We start from the raw sequence: 20,488 nt of genomic DNA on the forward strand, positions 1-20,488 counted from the left end.
GCTATAAATACACTCAAAAACACTATAATGCCACAAGAGGTCTATATCAAATACATAAATATGATATTATTGATTAAATAATAATACTGTGGCTATTCTTTTCTATTCTATCACACAGATGACATCGCAGGGTACACAGCTTTGTCTCTTCTCGAGAACAGATTTATTTCTGGAATAAAAAGCAAAGTTAAGAATTATCATAAAGAGGAAGCACGTCAAAATAATCCAAACTCTCACATTATTCTCACAATAGTGAATTTAAAGGGTGATTAAATATCCTACATCACACACACACATTACAATTTCATGATATCAAGTTAGTACCTTGTGGTATCTTTAAGTTTAAGTAATAAATTGTGAAATGCACTGGAGACTAAGTGCTATTCAATGAGTCTGGAAGCCATTTTGTTCAATTTCATCAGTGATTAATGCAATAAATACAACTAGCAATATATTGTTGATATCCTCGACTCTTATTAGATTCATTTCCACACTCTTCTCCATATATATCATTGTATTAGCCATTCTTACTTTTATGTTGTATTGTATTACACTTAATAACGTAAAAAATACATATTTTTGTCTTCAACCATCATGGTCTATCCCACAGTTTTTATTAATACTTATATTTAAGGTGGTGCTCTAGACGCTAATGAAAAGCCTTGAATCAGATGCTACGTGCATTGCAGGCACAAAAAATATTACCTCAAACTTTAGGATTTGTCAACCCTGAATACAGCCCTACATTCCCAGGGTCCTCTCTGTGCCAGTCCATCACCTCATCAGCTTGATGAAATACATTTACTAAGGTACTGAGTTATCCACCTAGCTAATTACCTCACAAGCTAGTTAGCAATGCTAATATGGCTCTGTACAATACTGCTCTTACCCCTGAGGCTGATTGTGTTTCTCCTCTGCTTCAACGTTTTCTCTCCACAAGGTTCCAAAATGGCCGCCACTAACCGGTGTTGGCTTTCTCTGAGAGCTGCTTTCTTTTTAATGACCGTCATTAACGCCTGTGCTAAATGGAGAGATGGAGAAAATGGTCCAAAAAACCAGATGGCAAAACACTGAAGCGTGATGAGTCATCTCTGCATTTGTAATTTCCTCACCGTTTTCTGTCAGCGATGTTAATAAAAGCTGTAATAAGGATTTTATTTGGGGTGGGGTGGGGGTAGTTTGGGATGGATCGAGTCCTTGATTTTTTTTTTCCACCGACCCTGCGGTTATGCTGAAAAATGCACGACTGTACAGAACTTATATGTATTTAAGTTATTCTGGTTTTTTTTCTTCTTTCCAGCTCAGAAGTGAGGCTTTCAGTAAAGGAGCAGAGAGCAGTTTATTTTTGCAGTGCTGCACTGAGCCGAGGAAACACACAGCTTATTCAGTAAGCCGGACATGATGTACACGACGGAGCGGCCTGCGCTCAGGGGTAAACAGACCCCGGGGTCAGGATAACATGGTGTCTTAAGTGTATAATGTAACTCTCATAGTAACCTAATGGCTTACCTGTCTATAGACTTTTTAATCTGTGTATTTATCTATCTAGATTACTCTCTTATATTTATCTGTGTATAGAACCAATTTTTGCCATCCTCCATGAAAACAAGACAAAATAATTCAAATGAATGCAAACAATGAAAGTTAAGTCATAAAGAGCACCGGCATTTTCCCCACAGGTTGTCCTGCTTGCTCTAATATCTTCTGAAGTCACTTATTACACAACTAACACGAGTGAAAGTGAAGTGTGAGTCTCTCATCTAATCCTGAGCACAGCTCTCATGTCGCTGTGAGTTTGTCTTAGAGTCTGGAACACTGGCTTTCTGTCTATTTTGAGTAGCCACAGAATCTCACGGTGTAATATTGCGTGTGTTAAAGACAGAAGAACACAGCGCCCTCTAGTGGGTGCAGTGGAGCAATGCAGGTGTAGTGTGTGACGCGGATCTGCAGTCTCAATCTCTCTCTCTCTCTCTCTCTCTCTCACACACACTTTCAAACACTCTGTCTCACACACTCCCTCTCTCTCACACACACACACTCTTTCTCTCATTCTCTCTCTCTCTCACACACACACAGACACACACTCTCTCTCTCTGTCTCACATTCTCTCTCTCTCTCTCACTCACTCTCTCTCTTTCTCTCTCAAACATGCATGAAACATTCATAGACAGCGTTTCACTTTATAGTGTACTGAGTGTGACCTCAAGTGATTTTCAGCTACTGTAAAATAATAAGGTTCTGAATTAGCCTTAAATCAGCTCAATAAAAGTGAACAGAAAAAATATTTTAACAACCTATGTGAATTTTGTGGGTAAAAAAGAAACACAAACTGTCAGGTAGAAATGAATCATATAATTTGATACACAAATTGAAATACCCTATACTGTCAAAAGTTTTGGGACACATCGCCAAATCATTGAATTCAGGTGTTGTTTTTCAGGGGTTGGGCTCGGCCCCTTAGTTCCAGTGAAAGGAACTCTTAATGCTTCAGCATACCAAGACATTTTGGACAATTTCATGCTCCCAACTTTGTGGGAACAGTTTGGGGATGACCCCTTCCTGTTCCAACATGACTGCACACCAGTGCACAAAGCAAGGTCCATAAAGACAGGGATGAGTGAGTTTGGTGTGGAGGAACGTGACTGTCCTGCCCCTCAACCCGATAGAACACCTTTGGGATGAATTAGAGCGGAGACTGAGACCTTCTTGTCCAACATGCACAAATGCGCTTCTAGAGGAATGGTCAAGAATCCCCATAAACACACTCCTAAACCTTGTGGAAAGCCTTCCCAGAAGCGATTATAGCTGCAAAGGGCGGGCCAACTCCATATTACATGCATGTATAGGCAGGTGTCCCAAAACTTTTGGAAATATAGTGTATCTCAGCATAAGCAGGTCCATCACTACAGCACACACTAACAACCAACAAAAATCAGACTGACGAAAAATGTCCATCACGTCCCTGAGTAACACTCAGCAGGTTGCTCCAAAGCTCTGGTTTCTGAATCCTGAAAACTCAGGTGTTTAATTTCCGCACATCCTTAACGGTGACGTGGTCCTGCGTCCTCTCGCTGTGGGTTTCTGACTTTATGAAAACTGCTGCGTGAAACTCTGATGAAACTCTTTAATCTTCTCCAAAACAGTTTGCAGTTTCTGAGTCGGAGGAAGGATCGTCATCCTGACCAGCAAGAAAGTGTTCACATCAACAGTGAAGTGCTCAGTCAATCAAATAATAAAACATAAAAATGCAACAAAATGCTAATCTGATCTCTATATTTATCTAGCTAACCATGCTAACTGGAGCGTCATCTAATAGAAATTTTAACTAACTATCTAAACATCTAACTAGCACTGCTAACACCAATCTGACCAAAATCTTCAGCTAGCTAACACTTCTAAACGATACTAATTTAATCACAGCATTCAGATGTCCGTCACTGCTAACAAAAAGGTAATAGAATCATTAATATTAGCTAGCTAACACTGCTACATGGCTGCTGAGCTAATCCAAGTATTTAGCCAAATTCCTAACGAAATGCTGAAGTATTTTAATTGTTATGTTAGCAAACACATTCGAGGCTACATGACTGGACAGTCAGCAACACAGCTAATCAGTTAGCTATAAGAATTAATATTAAGCACATAGCTATTTAGCACCTCTAGTTCCTTAACACAGCATAAATTAAAGGTTTTAATTCTTTTTCTTTGCTGTACAAACCTGAAATGGTACGTTCCATCTTTTTGACCGAATCCACTTCCTGGTATGAGGCAGATTCCCATCTCCTCGAGCAGTCTCATGCAGTAGAACATGTCTGGAGCTTGACCTTTCTCCTGCACACGACGACAAAGAGTGACAGCTTCACCTCACATGACACTTTAATGCTAATTCTAAACAGACTAAACCACTCCAGGGCGGTTAGGGGACGTACCTGCGCTGCAGATACAGCTTTAGGTGGGATGTGGATGCAAGGGAAGGTGTACATGGCTCCCTGGACCGGATTACACTGGATCCCTGGCACCTGATTGAGGATCTGCTGAGTCATGCTAGCTTTCTTAGCTAATTCAGCCAGAGTGTGCGAGCGCTCCTACACACAGCAGCACAGACAACACCGCTTTAACCTTCCCGTCCTTTTCATGGTTATGTTACCGATTAAAAATAGAGGCCACTCTATGGCTTTTAAGAATTGAAGCACCTTGATGAAGATGTCATATGAGGGTTCGTGTGGTTCAGGAGGATTGACCACCAGGTCCAGTAAAGCCTGTCCAGTTACAGGAGGACACAGACGCACTGACACCAGCTTCGTCAGCTGAAATTTGACCTCAGGATCCAAATTCACTACCTCCATGTAGCCACCGCGAAACCCACACCTTAGAGAAGACAGAACAAACATCTTTTTACTTTTATCAATTAAAGCTCTTTACTAACGAGCTAGCTAATGCTCGTTATTTGAGTGGCTATCCAAGTTTGCTAGCAAGTTAGATTCTTCTTCTTTAAAACTGGTGTCCAATTTAGTTAGCATCACTGGCTGAACTATTCTGCTGCGTTCACAAAGCTAGAAGCCATTTTGCTAGCTGCTATCAGATTGTAGAAGTAAAACTGGTAGCCAGGCTAATATCTTAGTTTTTACACTAAGTGAGCTAGCAAACTCAACGGTAAGTGAAGTGATGTCATGCGGCTTATTAAATGCATTTACACTTCCAGCTGTGAAGAAGCCATCTCACTCTTACACTTACTCTCCCATGTAGCACTTGGATGTGGAATGAAACGAGGCCAGTTCCACTCGCTCTGAGAATTCCGGCCCCATCTCAAACAGCACCTTCTTAAACGAGTGAAACTCACAGCCCTCTGCATACACATTGTCCTGATAGACCTGCACAAACATCCAGGAAAATAGTGTGAAAGAGAAAGAAAGAAAGAAAGAAAGAAAAAGAAAGAAGGAAAAAGAGAGAAAGAAAGAAAAAGAAAGAAAGAAAGAAAGGATGAAAGAAAGAAAGAAAGAAAGAAAAAGAAAGAAGGAAAAAGAAAGAAAGAAAGAAAGAAAGAAAGAAAGAAAGAAAGAAAGAAAGAAAGAAAGAAAGAAAGAAAGAAAGAAGGAAAAAGAGAGAAAGAGAGAAAGAAAGAAAGAAACTAAAATTAAGATAAAGGAGTGGGCGGGATTAAGTTTTTGAACTCACCTCGTCAGCCAATAGGAAGAGCTTTTCCTCCGCGGCGAATCGGATCACGTCTTCGATGCACTGTCGACTCTGTACCTGACCTAGTGATGAGAGAGGGAATGATAAAACGCTGTGTTACTCCACAGTGCTGCTGAATTCTCCACTCTGATTGGTCAGAAGGTGTGGAATTATTTTCTATCACGGTGCTGCTGAATTCTCCACTCTGATTGGTCAGAAGGTGTGGAATTATTTTCTATCACGGTGCTGCTGAATTCTCCACTCTGATTGGTCAGAAGGTGTGGAATTATTTTCTATCACGGTGCTGCTGAATTCTCCACTCTGATTGGTCAGAAGGTGTGGACTTTCTATCACGGTGCTGCTGAATTCTCCACTCTGATTGGTCAGAAGGTGTGGAATTATTTTCTATCACGGTGCTGCTGAATTCTCCACTCTGATTGGTCAGAAGGTGTGGAATTATTTTCTATCACGGTGCTGCTGAATTCTTCACTCTGATTGGTCAGAAGGTGTGGAATGATTTTCTATCACGGTGCTGCTGAATTCTTCACTCTGATTGGTCAGAAGGTGTGGAATGATTTTCTATCACGGTGCTGCTGAATTCTCCACTCTGATTGGTCAGAAGGTGTGGATTTTCTATCACTGTGCTAAATGCTAATATTCTGTGAGTAGATGCTTATTAATGTAACATTTAGGGAAGGCGTCTCCAGCTTTCACAGTGTTCAGGATGAGGAGGTTACGCTTTAATCTACAGTGTGATGTGTTTTTTTGTTTTTTTTTACCTGTCGGGTTTCCGGGGTTGATGATACACAGGACTCGAGGTGTGCAGTGTTTCCTGGCTTCCTCCAGAGAGCGCCGCAGCTCACGGATGTCCAAACTCCAGCACGATTCCTCATCCAGGTAATAATTAATCTGCACAGCGGCCAGCTCGGCCAGAGCGGCGGAGTACAGCGGGTACTGAGGGATAGAGATCATCACACCTGTCCGAGAAGATCCTTCACCTGAGACCAGCAGCTTCAGCATCGTCTGGGAGGGAGAGAGAGAGAGCGAGAGAGAGCGAGAGAGAGAGAGAGAGAGAGAGAGAGAGAAATAGACAGAGACAGAGAGAGAGAGAGAGAGAGAGAGAAATAGACAGAGACAGGGAGAGAGAGAGAGAGAGAGAGAGAGAGACAGAGACGGAGAGAGAGAGACAGAGACGGAGAGAGAGAGAGAGAGAGAGAGAGAAATAGACAGAGACAGGGAGAGAGAGAGAGAGAGAGAGAGAGAGAGAGAGAGAGAGAGAGAGAAATAGACAGAGACGGAGAGAGAGAGAGAGAAATAGACAGAGACAGGGAGAGAGAGAGAGAGAGAGAGAGAGAGAGAGAGAGAGAGAGAGAAAGAGAGAGAGATTGAGAGAGACGTGTGGGGGTAAATGAAGAATGAATGCGTTCTAGCAGGACAGTACATATCTGCCTGCCATGACCTGAAGGGACAGTGAGTAACCCACCCAAATACACACACACACACACACACACACACAGCCCTGTTTGTCAAAAAATTCCAAAATTAATGACATTAATTCATATTCTATCATCTCGGTTCCTATGTTTTTATGTTCCTATGGAAACAATATAACAAGTAATGTTTGTTAATAAGAGTTGTTCTTCTTATGCCAAAAAAAGCTTGTTATAATTGAAACTGAAATTGAGAGAGACAGACAGAGAGAAACAGACAGTGAGAGAGAGACACAGAGAGAGACAGAAACTTGATAAACTATGTCTCTATGTTAGCTAGGTAACAAGCTAAACAGCTAATCAGATGTGATCAATACTCCTACAACAATGCGATTACATGATGCTGAACTGGAGGCTGTTAGCGTCAGACAAACACTGGACAGGCCACGCCCACAATCCAAACTGTCACATGTCATAGCAAACAAAGGGTGAGAGAGTCATATTAGGATCATTATGGAAAGGGTTCCTCCAGAAGGCTGAGCTGGAGAACCATTGGCGATGCAGACTGTGTGTGTACCACTATGCCATCACTGGCTCCAGCAGTGAGGTAGATGTTGTCTGGATTGCACTTGATCCCTCCATCTCTCTTCTCAATGTATCGTGCCACATCCTGTCGAACCAACAGGATCCCCTGACTGGTGCTGTAGGAGCCTGAGGGTGGAGACGGTGCAACAGTTACACCACATCCCTGAATCCCTGATGTAAAAATTCAGCTTCTGTTCACACTTTCACATGTTTAAATAAAAGGATTCTTTTTCTATTTGTTTGAAAGAAAAGTAAAAACAGGAATGTTGCAGTGTGAGGCTTCACCCAAACTCCCTCCACTGCAGGCTTGAAGGATGCGTCGCGCTCGACTTTTCACATCTTCTGGAAATCTGTCATCATCAAGAAGGTCGGGATAAGAGCAGATGGCCAGCACCTGAAACACACACACACACACAATTCACTACATAGGTTACATGAATAACATCATTATTCTATTGTGGGCAAGTCCTACACCATGCTCTCTATCCACTACATGGGACACATCGACATCATCATTCTACTGTAGGTGTGTCTGAAACCATGCTCTCTAGTCTCTCTCTCTCACACACACACACACACACACACACACACCATTAGTCACTACATAGGCTACATTAGTAACATCATCAACATTCTAATGTGGTCGTGCCCTAAACCATGCTCTCTATCCACTACATAGGGTACATCAATAACATCAACATTCTACTGTGGTTGTGTCCTAAACCACCGTCTCCAGACTCTCTCTCTCTCACACACACACACACCATTAGCCATTTATTTAACTGAATCTATCTGAAAGTGTTCTATTTATCTTCAAGAAAACAGATGTTTCGCATAGAAATAGTGTCTCCCTCTCTCACACACACACCCACACTCTCTCACACACACACACACTCACACAGACTGGCGATTGAATCATTAACTGCTCTTTGACACCAACCTGTCTGAAAAAGGTGATGGGTTTCTGGCCCATGGCGTGACAGTCTCCGATATTCGCCCTAATCACCTCAGTGAAGGGCTTCTTCACTCCCTACACGAGGGGGGAAACAATAGAAACAGTGTTACACTCATCCTACTCACTACATAGGACACATCAACATCATCATCATACTACTGTGGGTGTGTCCTAAACCACACGCTCTAGTCACTACATATGTCACATCAACATCATCATCATCATCATCATTCTCCTGTGGGCGTGTCCTAAACTACACACTCTATCTACTACATGGGACACATCAACATCATCATCATTCTCCTGTGGGTGTGTCCTAAATCACACTCTCTAGTCACTACATAGGCTACATCAAGGCATCATCATTCTACTGTGGGCGTGTCCTAAACCACACACCCTAGTCACTACATAGGCTACATCAAGGCATCATCATTCTCCTGTGGGCGTGTCCTAAACCACACACCCTAGTCACTACATAGGCTACATCAAGGCATCATCATTCTACTGTGGGCTTGTCCTAAACCACACACCCTAGTCACTACATAGGCTACATCAAGGCATCATCATTCTACTACTGTGGGCTTGTCCTAAACCACACACCCTAGTCACTACATAGGCTACATCAACACCACCATCATCATCATCCCACTACTGTGGGCTTGTCCACACACCCTAGTCACTACATAGGCTACATCAACACCACCATCATCATCATCCCACTACTGTGGGCTTGTCCTAAACCACACACCCTAGTCACTACATAGGCTACATCAAGGCATCATCATTCTACTACTGTGGGCGTGTCCTAAACCACACACCCTAGTCACTACATAGGCTACATCAAGGCATCATCATTCTACTACTGTGGGCGTGTCCTAAACCACACACCCTAGTCACTACATAGGCTACATCAAGGCATCATCATTCTACTACTGTGGGCTTGTCCTAAACCACACACCCTAGTCACTACATAGGCTACATCAACACCATCATCATCATCATCCCACTACTGTGGGCGTGTCCTAAACCACACACCCTAGTCACTACATAGGCTACATCAACACCATCATCATCATCATCCCACTACTGTGGGCGTGTCCTAAACCACACACCCTAGTCACTACATAGGCTACATCAACACCACCATCATCATCATCATCCCACTACTGTGGGCGTGTCCTAAACCACACACCCTAGTCACTACATAGGCTACATCAACACCACCATCATCATCATCCCACTACTGTGGGCTTGTCCTAAACCACACGCTCAACTCTCTATATAGGCCACATCATTCCAGTTCTTCTTCTAGCTGCATGTGAACAAAGTGTAATAAATCCATTCGAACCTGCTGAAGTTCCATCTCGATCTGCACGGCTCTCTGCACTATGGGCCCGCGCACTGCGTACTCCACCTTCTTCACGTTGGGGTTCATGGTGTCCAGCGTCAACACCTTCACATGGTCCGCCATCCTTTCTGCAGCTGGAGCCCCTCTGACAGGAAGTGACACCGTCTGGGGAAAAAACTCTACAGGTAAACACGGCAGAACCAATCAAGCTACAGCTAGCTAGGTTATTAGCCCCCCAAAAAACTATAACAAAAAACGGTACTGTAAATAGCTGGCATTTAAATAATCACCACATTAAACTAGTCTGTCAAAATAATCAGCTCCAGTTCATGTTAATACATTCATCTCCCTGAAGCATTAGGAATATTATGCCAAATTGGATTAAAAAAAAAGACAGTGTTAATCTAATTATAGCATAAATAATAATAAAAATGGATTAATATATACGACTACAAGCTAGCAGGGACTTAGCTAACACTCAGAAAAGTGTGCAGAGTCCATCAGTGGCCTTCTAAAAGATAAAGTAAATGAAGAGTACAGATATCTGGAGTTAACATTTCATACACACTAAAATGTAGGAAGCATTTCAACCCAACTTCACAGAACTTACATGTATGAGTGCTCTGTACTTGAAAAACAACTCCATTTAGCTATAAATCCTAACACGTGTGTGTGTGTGTGTGTGTGTGTGTGTCCTGCTTTTGCAACACGAGCGCTCTTAGGATAAGGTTTTCCTTTTCCCATTTTACTAAGAGGTTCCGTATAAATAGCTCATAAACCACTTTCCTACCTTACAGACCATCAAAACAACATCCGAGTGGCACGGCGTTCACTCTGTGAGAGCATCTTTAACTTATGGAATAGCTGAAAAATAAAAAAAGTACAGCGCACACTTGCAGAAAAAAAAAGGTGTGGCATTTGTCAAGAATCAAGACATGTAACTTGTAAAATAATAACAATAATAATAATAATAAAATGCTAGGAAAAGCATAGACATGCCCAAGACCCCCGGAGCCATGCCGTGCGGAGCTTCCGTGACATTTGGCAGCCAGTGGAAGCACATGCTGGTCCGGATATTTTTAAATCTGGCCAGCACACACCGTACACCTCCAGGGTTGAGTGTAGAGTTTCTACGACCGCACATGTTCACAGAAATCACACGCCACGTCCTGCGAGAACACGCTCCGACCAGCTGAAGCTTCTTCAGGGTCAAATGAATTTTCCAGACAAAAATCGAGCAGGATGAGTTTAGAATCTACATGAATTAGCCATTAGCCTGTGCTTCATCAGTGGAATCGAGTCATCACAGGTTTCTATTAATGCTGAATATAATAAGCATTTCTATAGGTATAAAGTGCATGTACTTCCAGACAGAAAGAGTCTGGAAAGGGAAACAACATTTAGCAGACGTTCTTATCCATAGTGACTTACATTTTCATACAACTGAGCATTTAGGGGTTAAGGGCCTTGCTCAGGGGCCCAATAGCTGCAGCTTGGTGGACCTGGGACTCGAACACACAACCTTCCGGTCAGTAGTCCAATGCTTTAACCACTAAGCCACTGAAATTGTGATGGATGTTGGGTGGCACAACAGCAGTGGGATTGATTACCTTACTGTAAAATATTTGTATTTAAATTCATAGAGAAACCCAAAGTTTTGTTGTTATGGGAGGTTCAAGTTGCTACACAACAAGGAAACATGGATCATACACACAAGTTAGGTTAATGACTAACAGTTTTATCTAGGTTCATTCATAATTTCCATAAAAACCCGGGAAAGTCAACATTTTCCCAGTGACTTGTTGGTAAATAATCTAATCAATATTTGGTGTGACCCCTCTTTGGCTCTTAGCATTTTGCAAACTTTATACATTTGCACAAAGTCAAGAATTTTGTAGGATCAGAGACAGGTGTCTGATTAACCAGTTATAGCAAGCAGGTGCTAATGATCTTCAATTTCATAAAACTGGGTGAGGAACAAACAAACCCTGCTGCTAAGGTGAGATTGTGGAAGTCAGTGTTATGTCACATCACGGCGAGACTGAGACAGCAACAGGACACAAAGTAGTTCTACTGCATCAGCAAGGTCTCTCAGGCAAAGATTTCAGAGTAGACTTTCAAAGTAGATGTCTATAGAATGTAGATGTAGTAGTCTATTTCTAATGTTTACGCAGCATAGCCAAGGAAATTTAATGCAGATGAAAGACATCATGCTTTACTTCTCAACAGCAGAAGATAACCAGCAATGCCATCAACAAAGAACTTGTGGAAATTAGTGTGACCCAGATACACCCATATATTGTAAGGAGAAATCTGGTCAGAAGTGGTCTTCATGAAAGAATCGTGGCCAAAAAGCCATACCTCTGATGTGGAAACAAGGCTAAGTGACTCAGCTATGCTATACAAAATGGCAGCAGGTCTCTGGGCTGATGAGATTAAAATATTTGGCTATAGCAGGAGGAAGGTAGTTCACTGAAGAGCTGGAGAGAGGGTTCAATAATGAGTGTCTGTAGGTAACACTGAAGCATGGTGCAAGTTTGGGGCTTGGAGTTGGAGACTTGTCCTGAAAGTTGATGTGTTAGAAGCAGGAAAAATGGACAAGCATAAGGATTTGAGCGAGTTTGACAAGGGCTAAATTGTGATGGCTAGACCACTGGTCATAATGATATGCCTGATCAGTGTAAACTTAAACCAGTATGAATATAAACACAAAAATGTAGATAATACACAGAATTACACCAACCAGACACAGGATATGAAGACCAAATATGGCGTGTATAAAGGAAGGAAGGACAGAAGAAAGGACAGAAAGTCGAGAGGGTCAAAACCAGTGTGGAGATGAAACTGTTGTATAGTTATTGCAACACAAATAAATAAGCATTCACACAAACATTCACACAAACCTTTTTGTTAAATAAATGGACCAGTCATGCTAGCTATGCAAGCATGCTAAATATAAACGAATTTACTCAAAACATACTCTGTCAAGTAAAATTTATATAATAATTAAATAGAAACAAAGAAATAGATCTGAACATGCGTAGTGTCAGAAACCAATTCACACACGAACCCATGAGCCGAGTGTTAATGATCATATACTCACTCTACACACCGTGATGAACACACTGAAAGTCACACAGAGTCAAAGTCAGTGTCTGTCTGAGGAACAGACACCACCCTCAGCTGGGAGGAAAGACCTTTGACCTCTGTGACCTCAAAGAGTCCAGAAAGAAATGGACAGCTCCTCCCACCTCAACCCATTTTAGGGTCCAAGGTCAGAGTGACTCTGAGGAGCTAGGGACGGAGCCAACTTAGAGTCTGAGCAAGTGTGCATGTGTGTGTGTGAGTGAGAGAGAGAGAGAGAGAGAGAGAGAGAGAGAGAGAAAGGAAGTAAAAGAGAGAGAGAGAGAGAGAGAGAGAGAGAAAGGAAGTAAAAGAGAGAGAGAGAGAAAGGAAGTAAAAGAGAGAGAGAGACAGAGAAAGGAAGTAAAAGAGAGAGAGAGAGAAAGGAAGTAAAAGAGAGAGAGAGACAGAGAGAGAGAGAGAGAGAGAGAGAGAGGGAGGAAGTAAAGAGAGGGAGGAAGTAAAGAGAGAGAGGAAGTAAAGAGAGAGAGACAGAGAGAGAGAGAGAGAGAGTCTCAGCATAAATCCAGATGATTTTCTTGTGAATTAGCATGTGAATTAAATTAATTAAATTATTTAAAATAAAATATTAATAATAAAAACAATATTTTGAAATGTGTTTTAAAATAAAAGAAATAAAAAATTTTATTTTTACAAAAACATAATAAATAAATGAAAATTCCAGATTGAATGAAAGTAAATACAAGATTTAAATATCACTGGGGACAAAAATCACTAACAAACTCAGTCTTTTAGAGCGATTTTTTTATTCTTCATATATTTTTAATCTTCATCAGTGTGGAGATCCTGCTTCTGTTCATCCTTTTCTCTTTTTTTTAATACAAGCAAAAACAAAGGAGTGTAATTTTGAAACCTGAAGCACTTTTCCACACACACACAAACCTTCTACACACTCATACACAAAACTTATTTCCAATAAAGACAGTTTTTAATCATTAAAAAAAAAAAAGAAAAACAAAAGAAAAAAAAAAAAAAAGACAGAATGCAAAATTTTAACAGAAAATAATAGGCACATGCCAACAGGTCAGTTCTACAACAGGTCACTAATATTTATCCATGTGTCGTCTTTATGCCTCGAGAGGACTCGATGTTCAGCAATTATTTTTTTTTACAAAAAAAATAAAATAAAATAAATCACAAATAATGATAAAAATTGAGAACTTTCATGATATGAAAATTAAATACAGCGTCAAGGAAACGGATAAAACAGGTCCTTTATTTAAATTCGATCCAAACTTTTTTTTATTGTGCAACGAAAATATCGGACAGCAAATATCAGACTTCTGTCAGTTTTTATTTTTTTTAATAAGATTATGAAAGTACATCATCTTCAACCGTGAAAAGACGCCATGAAAATATCTTCTATATATAAATCTTATATATTTTTTAAAAAATAATCTACAGCGATACAGAAAATGGCGTCAATTCCCTATCAAAATATAGGCTTTTAACGTTGTGTTTGAGTCGGAACGGTCCCCCAAAATGAAAAACACACAGCAGTTAAAGGCAGCAGGCTGCAAGTAAAAAACAAACAAAAAAAAAAAACGGAAGAAAAACGGATGTTAAAAGTCAAACTCGCACTTCCTTCTCATGGTCCAGTGCTTCATCAAATAAATAAATAAATAAAGCTCTAATTTTCATTTTCATATATGTATATAATATATAATCTTCCAGGTCCGGGTTTGTTTTAAATTCATCGCTTGTGGCAGAAATTATTTTGTCGAATTAATTAAATGACAGTAAACTAGCCGTCTCGCCGTAGCTACCGGAGACGATCGTAACAAACACCAAGCACAGATGTTCGACTTTGTTTACTCATGTTTTAATTTAATTGGTCATTGATTTTTATTCACGAGGTAGCGTTCTTAGCTGGCGAACAGTCGAATCTCACTTGATGTGATGGATGTGTCCCAAATCGATCGTATAGTGCACTTTTATTTTATTTTTTTTGGTAGCTAGTAATGCAAATGCTAGACTCCTTCATCTTTGCACACAACCAAATCATTGTCCCTAGTTCTCCATCGAGACAATAACTTTCAGGTTATTAAGCAGGTTTTAACAGGTTAATGACACAAAAATGTCCTTAATAGATAATGAACACGAAGAAGAAGAAGAAGAAGAACTGGACGATATTAAAATATATAATATGTATAGAATGGTAGAAATAATGTATGTTAGCAAAAATACAAAGTTGTTTTATTATCCAAAATTGTTTTCATGTGACAGGAAGCTTGTCTGCTGCGAACAGAACAGTAGAATAAAGACTGGAGCAGCAGCAATGACATCGTGGACAACGTGGAATATTTTCTGAAAGGTTACAAATACAAAAGAAAAGTTCATTGAATCTACGGTGGGCTAGAATCGCGTATTCGTTCGGAAGATTCATCTTTACTTTTTACAGCTTTAGAGCTGTAAAAAGCAGGCTGAAATTACAGTTTCAGGAAGAATATCAGTGTGGATGTGTGTCCCTTCAATCTGTCTTTACAACAAAATATACTGTAGAAATATTCTTTCACCAGATCCGGTGCTTAATAAGTTTTTGCTTATTATATTATTGCTTAATAAGTTACGCAAGCATGTAAGATCAGGAGCTTCTTTATCCATGTGCTGAGTATCACATTTCCCCATCATGCTATCAGAAACATTTGTGAATAAATGAAGTGGTTAATGGTATGATCTGCAAATCCATCAAATCTGCAGCGCTGCTCTAACCGCCATCATTCTATCACAGCTATAAACTTTAACTAAGAACTACAAACAGATTATGGATCACTGGTTTTTGCCAGGAGGACACAATTATGACCTGAGGACAGATTACATTTTCTGGGGCTCAAGTGGATAACTTGAGAGAGCTGAGAGGTGGGAATAAGGGCAACAGTTGTGTGGGTGGGGTTCAAGAGAGTGAACAAGGCTAATGGAGTAGTTTCATGAAGCTAAGACATGAAGCTACAGCTCCAGAAAGCTGAGTGGGCATGCCTAAGGGTCTCCCTCTGAGAGCTGAGTGGGCATGGCTAAGGGTGTGGCTCTGAGAACTGAGTGGGCATGGCTGGCATGCCTGAGTGGATGTGGCTTAGGGACTGCCTCTGATTATTTGAGTGGGCATGGCTGATCGAGTGGGTGTGGCTGATTAGCTGGCTCTGAGAGCAGTGTGGGTGTGGCTGAGGGGCTGTCACTAAGAGCTGAGTGGATGTGGCTAAGGGTCTGGCTCTAAGAGCTGAGTTGGTATGGCTGATTAGCTGGCTCTGAGAGCTGAGTGGGTGTGGCTGATTAGCTGGCTCTGAGAGATGAGAGGACAAGGTTGTGTTTGCCGAAATTACAGTTCCGGTGTTCTATTCACACACACCAGGAAGTTTACTCTTCTAATGTTAATTTATTCCCAATATCAAATAACACGATAGGAAAATGTGATAATCGGCACACAGCTAAACATCCTGCTTACAAAAACCAATTAGCCGTGTTTGTACACTGGAAGAAAGTACTCACACCCTAAACCGACTCTGGGAAGTCCGCTGGTCTTTCCACCGGTGACAAAATGCAGCTAAAAATGTTTCTCCTTCTAAAAATAATATCTACAAAAATATTTTTTGACTAATTTTTTCTTAAATCTTTGCAGCCATCTTACCGGCTTGTTTCTGCAGTAAAAGCCTGAGCGAGAGATTTCTTCTGGTAAAATCTTCAATACACACGTTTTATATTTCAGCTTCAATCCTCAATCTTCATTATTTTATATTTATCTACAAATAAATCTTTTAAGAAAAGGAGACAATTTCTTTCATCATTTAATTTACAAAGGTGGAACAATTCAGCTTGAAATATGAAAGTACACTAGATAGGGCACAAAACTACTGGACTCTGCTCCCTATGTAGTGCACTGGATATCCAATAGGAAAGAATTCCTCTCCCTAACCTGTTTGTAAGAGCACTAGTTAGGGTATGACACTGGATTCTGCACCCTACACACTGCATTGTAAGTACATTAGGGAACCATATTGGATTCAGCTCTTTACACCCTACACACAAGCTTACTATGTGAAGGTATAGAATAAGAAGAACGGCTTCTGCGCCCTGTGAAGTGCACCAGGGAGCTGTTAGGACGGAGAATAAGACTAATGACTCAAACGCAGGTGATAATGGAATGCACATGGAATGTTGAGTTGTCAGTAATAAAGTGCTGGAGCTCGGTCTTCTCTCTCCTCTGACAGGACCGTGTGGTGAATAGAAATTTCAGGAAGTGAAGTTATCTTACAGTGACGGCCCGCCTAAAATTAGGTAAAAGTTAAAAAATAAAAAACAGAACAGCACTGTTTATTGCTGGAACGTTTGAGGAATTCTGCTCTCTGTGCTTTCCAGTAAAACTGTGTGTGTGTTCCCTGTATGAGTCCACAGCTTAGCTGGTAATTAACTCTTCTTAATTTTGCTCATTGGAGAGAACAAACATTGTGTGTGTGTGTGTGTCCTCCCTACATAAGTCCACAGCACGGCTCTTTTTGATTGGCCGGCTCTTCTTCCTCTGGTGCCTTCAGCTTCAGTAGCGGTGGATCTCCACTCGCAGGTGTGAAGTACACTGGCTGCATCGCCTGTTCAGCAGGCCCCGCCTCTTCCTGTGTGGGAGGCAGCAGCGGCGGAGCAGGAGCCTGCCGTTTCTGAAGTTTTGCAGCAGCTCTCTGGCGTTTCAGCTCCGCTAGCGTCTGATGCGATTTGTCCCGCGTCATGGTATCCGTGTCCCCGGGCTCTGCGTTCGGCAGCGCCGGACTCAGCTGATAGGAGGCGCTGCGATCCCTGCGTCCACTGACACGCAGCTCTCCAGGAACTGAGGATGTAGAAGCCACAAAGGTGCTGCCATTTCCTATGATAGAGTCACGGTCTCCGTTTTCTAATCCTCTGTCATTATCCGGATAGTGCAAATGGGCGTCCTGGGCTCTAGAGGCTGCCGCCTATATATCAAAAGGGGAACAACCAATCACGTTAAAGACACACCTCGGCATTGTATAATTAATCACAGTACAAATTTCTTTAAGGATACCACATCCTGTTGTCTTACAGATCACCTTATTGACACAATTAATCATCTTGGACATCATCATAATGACACAAGCAGCCGTCTGGCAGATTAGCTTAACGACACGGCAGGTGATAGGCCACACCCCCTTTTTAAACACCGTTCCTTTAATAACCCGCACTGGAGCCATACTATGAGGATGAAACTTTCTATATTTGCATCTAAATGTAATTCTTGATGTAGAATCAGAATCTGCAATCAGCACTAACGTACACAAATGTGTTTTTGTGTATCTGTGTTTTCTCACCATGTGTTTGAGCTCGGCATCCGTCTGTCTGTCTTCATCCTCGTCCTCTGTCTGTCTGTCCTGTCTCCCTCTGTCCTGCCACACCATGGCCTCCTTATGGTGCTCTCGTCTGTATAAACTACTGCGCTCATTCACACTCGTCCTCCTCACCACCTTACTGCTCACACACACACACACCCCTCCTGTTCAGCGCAGAATCTTTACTGTGTTCATAAACATTGCATCTCTCACACACGTACACGCTCTCCACACACTCTTTCCCCACACATACACACACACTCTCCCTCTCACAGACATACAGACTCTCTCTCTCACATACACACTCACACTCTTACTCTCTCTCTCTCTCTCACTCACAAACATACACACTATCTCTCTCTCGCACACACTGACCCCCGGCTGCTGGCGCTGGATGCCCGTCTCTGCAGTGAGCCTTTGTGTTTGTCCTGGTTCTTCATAATGGCATCATGTTTGTGTTTAAGCTCCAGTAGCTTTGCCCTCAGCTCTTCATCCACACACACATCTATACACACACACAGATATTCAGCCTGACACTGCAAACACACTGTATACGCATGCAGATAGAGGTTATCTGGTGCAAAACAGTGTGTATGTGTGTATTATCTCCCACATGTTGCACTTCAGTAGCAGGAAGTTAACCTAACACACAGGAACCTTATTTTGAACCCTAAATAATGCATTAATATAGGAATTAATCAAATGTAGCGTACTTGGAGACAACATCCATATGTGATTTGGCCCCAAAAATAATCTATTAAATTGGGAACATTTACTCACAGTGTATAACAGCGTCTGACTCACCTAGTGGAGATTCATCCAGGAGAGACTTGGCGTTTAGATCTGCACCATGAGCCACCAACAGCTCAACCATTTGTAGCTGAAACAAGAAACCAACATTTCAGAATAATACACACGCGCGCACACACACACACACCAGGTCATTTAAAGCTGCACACCAATCATCAACTAAACCATAGTGCTGATGAATTCTCTGTTTTGATTGGTCAGAAGGTGTCTATAGCAATAGCTCTGAGAAGTAAACACTGACATTAAATGGGGAAAAAAAAAATGGCAAAATGCTTAAAAAATAAAAGAGGAACACAACATAAACCATGTCAGGATACACTGTTACAGGAAAATGATCAACATCGAGGTGGTTCCAGTAGCTCAGCTTCATCACGTCACCCTGTTGTGTTTTACTGGTCACTTTAAAGACATCATTACTGTTTTAACAGAAGTGGTGAGTGTACCAGCGCTCTTCCCCTTTCTATTTTCTTTCACTCTTCTTCTCTGTTTGCAAGAAAGTTGGTAGACACACACTCTCTCTGTCCATTTTCTCAATTTCTCTCTATATATATTTCTCTCTCTTTTTTTCTTCTCCATCTCTCTCTGTATATATTTCTCTCTTTCTCTCTCTCACACATACTTTCCAAACCTTAATAAACATTCCCAATAATCACACACCAATCCCATCATGCTCGCTCTCTCTCTCTCTCCCTCTCACCATCTCTCTTTTACACACACACAAGCTTATACTTCCCAAACCTTAACAAATATTCCCAATAATCACACACTAATTCCATCTCTTTCTTTCTTCCTTCCTTCCTTATCCATTTCTCTCTCTCTCTCTCTCTCTCTCTCTGAGGTCATATTAATTTTTCCTGTTTCCTTTCTTCCTTCCTTGCTTGCTCTTACCTACTTGTTAGGGCCCGAGCACCGAAGGAGCAAGGCTTACTTTCATCTGATTTGGTTCAAAATCAGTCAGAATAATGACAAGACATGGCTGATGTGAAACTGTGAAGGAATTTTTGATACCTTGAATCGTTTTACTATGGCGACGATTTACATGAGAACATAATAGAACAAAATGAATCTTCTCATATCTTACGAGTGGAAAGGCCTAATGTTCCAAAATATTTCCCATAGTGTAAATGGGTATGAGAAAGGCCAGTGTGGCTGGTCACCGGGCGTGGCACAGGGCTGTCACAGCGCCCCCTGGAACTTTGTCAGAAATATAGCCGCTCAGCTCATATTCACTTGGACGTATATGCATGAGAGCCGGTATACATTTAGTTCTCATTGAGCTAAATGACGATCATCCACCAGTCATGGGATCTGCTTAACAGGAAGTCAGTTATTTTGGGATGTTTGAAAAACGCACCCAATGGAATTTGATATACTCCTACTAGGGGATTTGTATGATTTTGACCAAACAGGGTCCAATATGATCTGAAGACATTGAGGATCTAAAATTGCTAAGGGATTTTTGATCTCTCAAACGGTTCAGCCGTGAGGAGCCCTTAAACTTATGGCGAATAAAAGGAAAAAGGAAGTGGCTAATAACTTCGGTGTATATTGTGTGACGTACATCAAACCTCAAGTTTATGTTAAGAGAAGAAAGCTGATCACATGGCCATGACTACTGTCAGTGTCACTCATAGTGCCACCAACTGGCAGCAGGAAGTGTATCACTTTTAGAAATCTCTAATGTTTTCCCTTACTTTCACGTGATTTGGTTGAAAATCGG

At 41.4% G+C, this 20,488-nt stretch overlaps 2 protein-coding genes across 8 annotated transcripts in view; both read right to left on the bottom strand.

Moving 5' to 3' along the window:
* Positions 1-2,331: 2,331 nt before the first annotated feature.
* si:ch211-217a12.1 (alanine aminotransferase 2-like) lies at positions 2,332-12,670 on the bottom strand. 5 transcript variants are annotated; one of them, XM_058405650.1, is made up of 13 exons: positions 12,594-12,670; positions 10,281-10,354; positions 9,491-9,655; positions 8,128-8,217; positions 7,473-7,581; positions 7,180-7,313; positions 5,952-6,195; positions 5,176-5,255; positions 4,735-4,871; positions 4,194-4,368; positions 3,930-4,085; positions 3,719-3,831; positions 2,333-3,178 (listed from the first exon to the last, which is right to left on the bottom strand). In XM_058405650.1, exons 2-13 carry the CDS (start codon positions 10,290-10,292, stop codon positions 3,088-3,090), a joined length of 1,506 nt encoding a protein of 501 aa, XP_058261633.1. In that variant the 5' UTR covers positions 10,293-10,354; positions 12,594-12,670; the 3' UTR covers positions 2,333-3,087. The 5 variants fall into 5 exon arrangements, with proteins under 5 accessions (XP_058261629.1, XP_058261633.1, XP_058261632.1 ...); XM_058405649.1 differs by lacking the exon at positions 12,594-12,670 and adding an exon at positions 10,490-12,515; XM_058405646.1 differs by lacking the exons at positions 10,281-10,354; positions 12,594-12,670 and adding an exon at positions 10,101-10,227 and having other exon boundaries at positions 2,332-3,178.
* Positions 12,671-13,340: 670 nt separating this feature from the next.
* Positions 13,341-20,488, bottom strand: part of ppp1r16a (protein phosphatase 1, regulatory subunit 16A) — a 51,421-nt gene continuing 44,273 nt past the window's right edge. For 2 of the 3 annotated variants that reach the window (XM_058406279.1, XM_058406278.1), the window contains exons 8-11: positions 18,763-18,838; positions 18,334-18,463; positions 17,941-18,097; positions 13,342-17,568 (exon numbers count right to left, since the gene is read on the bottom strand). In XM_058406279.1, the coding sequence (XP_058262262.1) occupies positions 17,095-17,568; positions 17,941-18,097; positions 18,334-18,463; positions 18,763-18,838 (837 nt within the window). In that variant the 3' untranslated portion in view covers positions 13,342-17,094. Of the gene's footprint in view, positions 17,569-17,940; positions 18,098-18,333; positions 18,464-18,762; positions 18,839-20,488 lie in introns of all 3 variants that reach the window. The other variant, XM_058406280.1, reaches the window with a different exon arrangement.

The sequence above is a fragment of the Hemibagrus wyckioides genome, linkage group LG13 (assembly GCF_019097595.1).
Source record: "Hemibagrus wyckioides isolate EC202008001 linkage group LG13, SWU_Hwy_1.0, whole genome shotgun sequence".
Lineage (NCBI taxonomy): Eukaryota > Metazoa > Chordata > Actinopteri > Siluriformes > Bagridae > Hemibagrus > Hemibagrus wyckioides.

What these genes read in the sequence shown, in the direction of transcription:
- si:ch211-217a12.1 (XM_058405646.1), bottom strand. Translation starts at nt 10,136, where the DNA reads ATGGAGTTGTTTTTCAAGTACAGAGCACTCATACAT. An exon ending in TCGAGATGGAACTTCAGCAG is followed by an intron (nt 8,218 to 9,490) that starts GTTCGAATGGAT and finishes CCCCTCGTGTAG; the next exon opens with GGAGTGAAGAAGCCCTTCAC. An exon ending in CAACCCCGGAAACCCGACAG is followed by an intron (nt 5,256 to 5,951) that starts GTAAAAAAAAAC and finishes TCTCATCACTAG; the next exon opens with GTCAGGTACAGAGTCGACAG.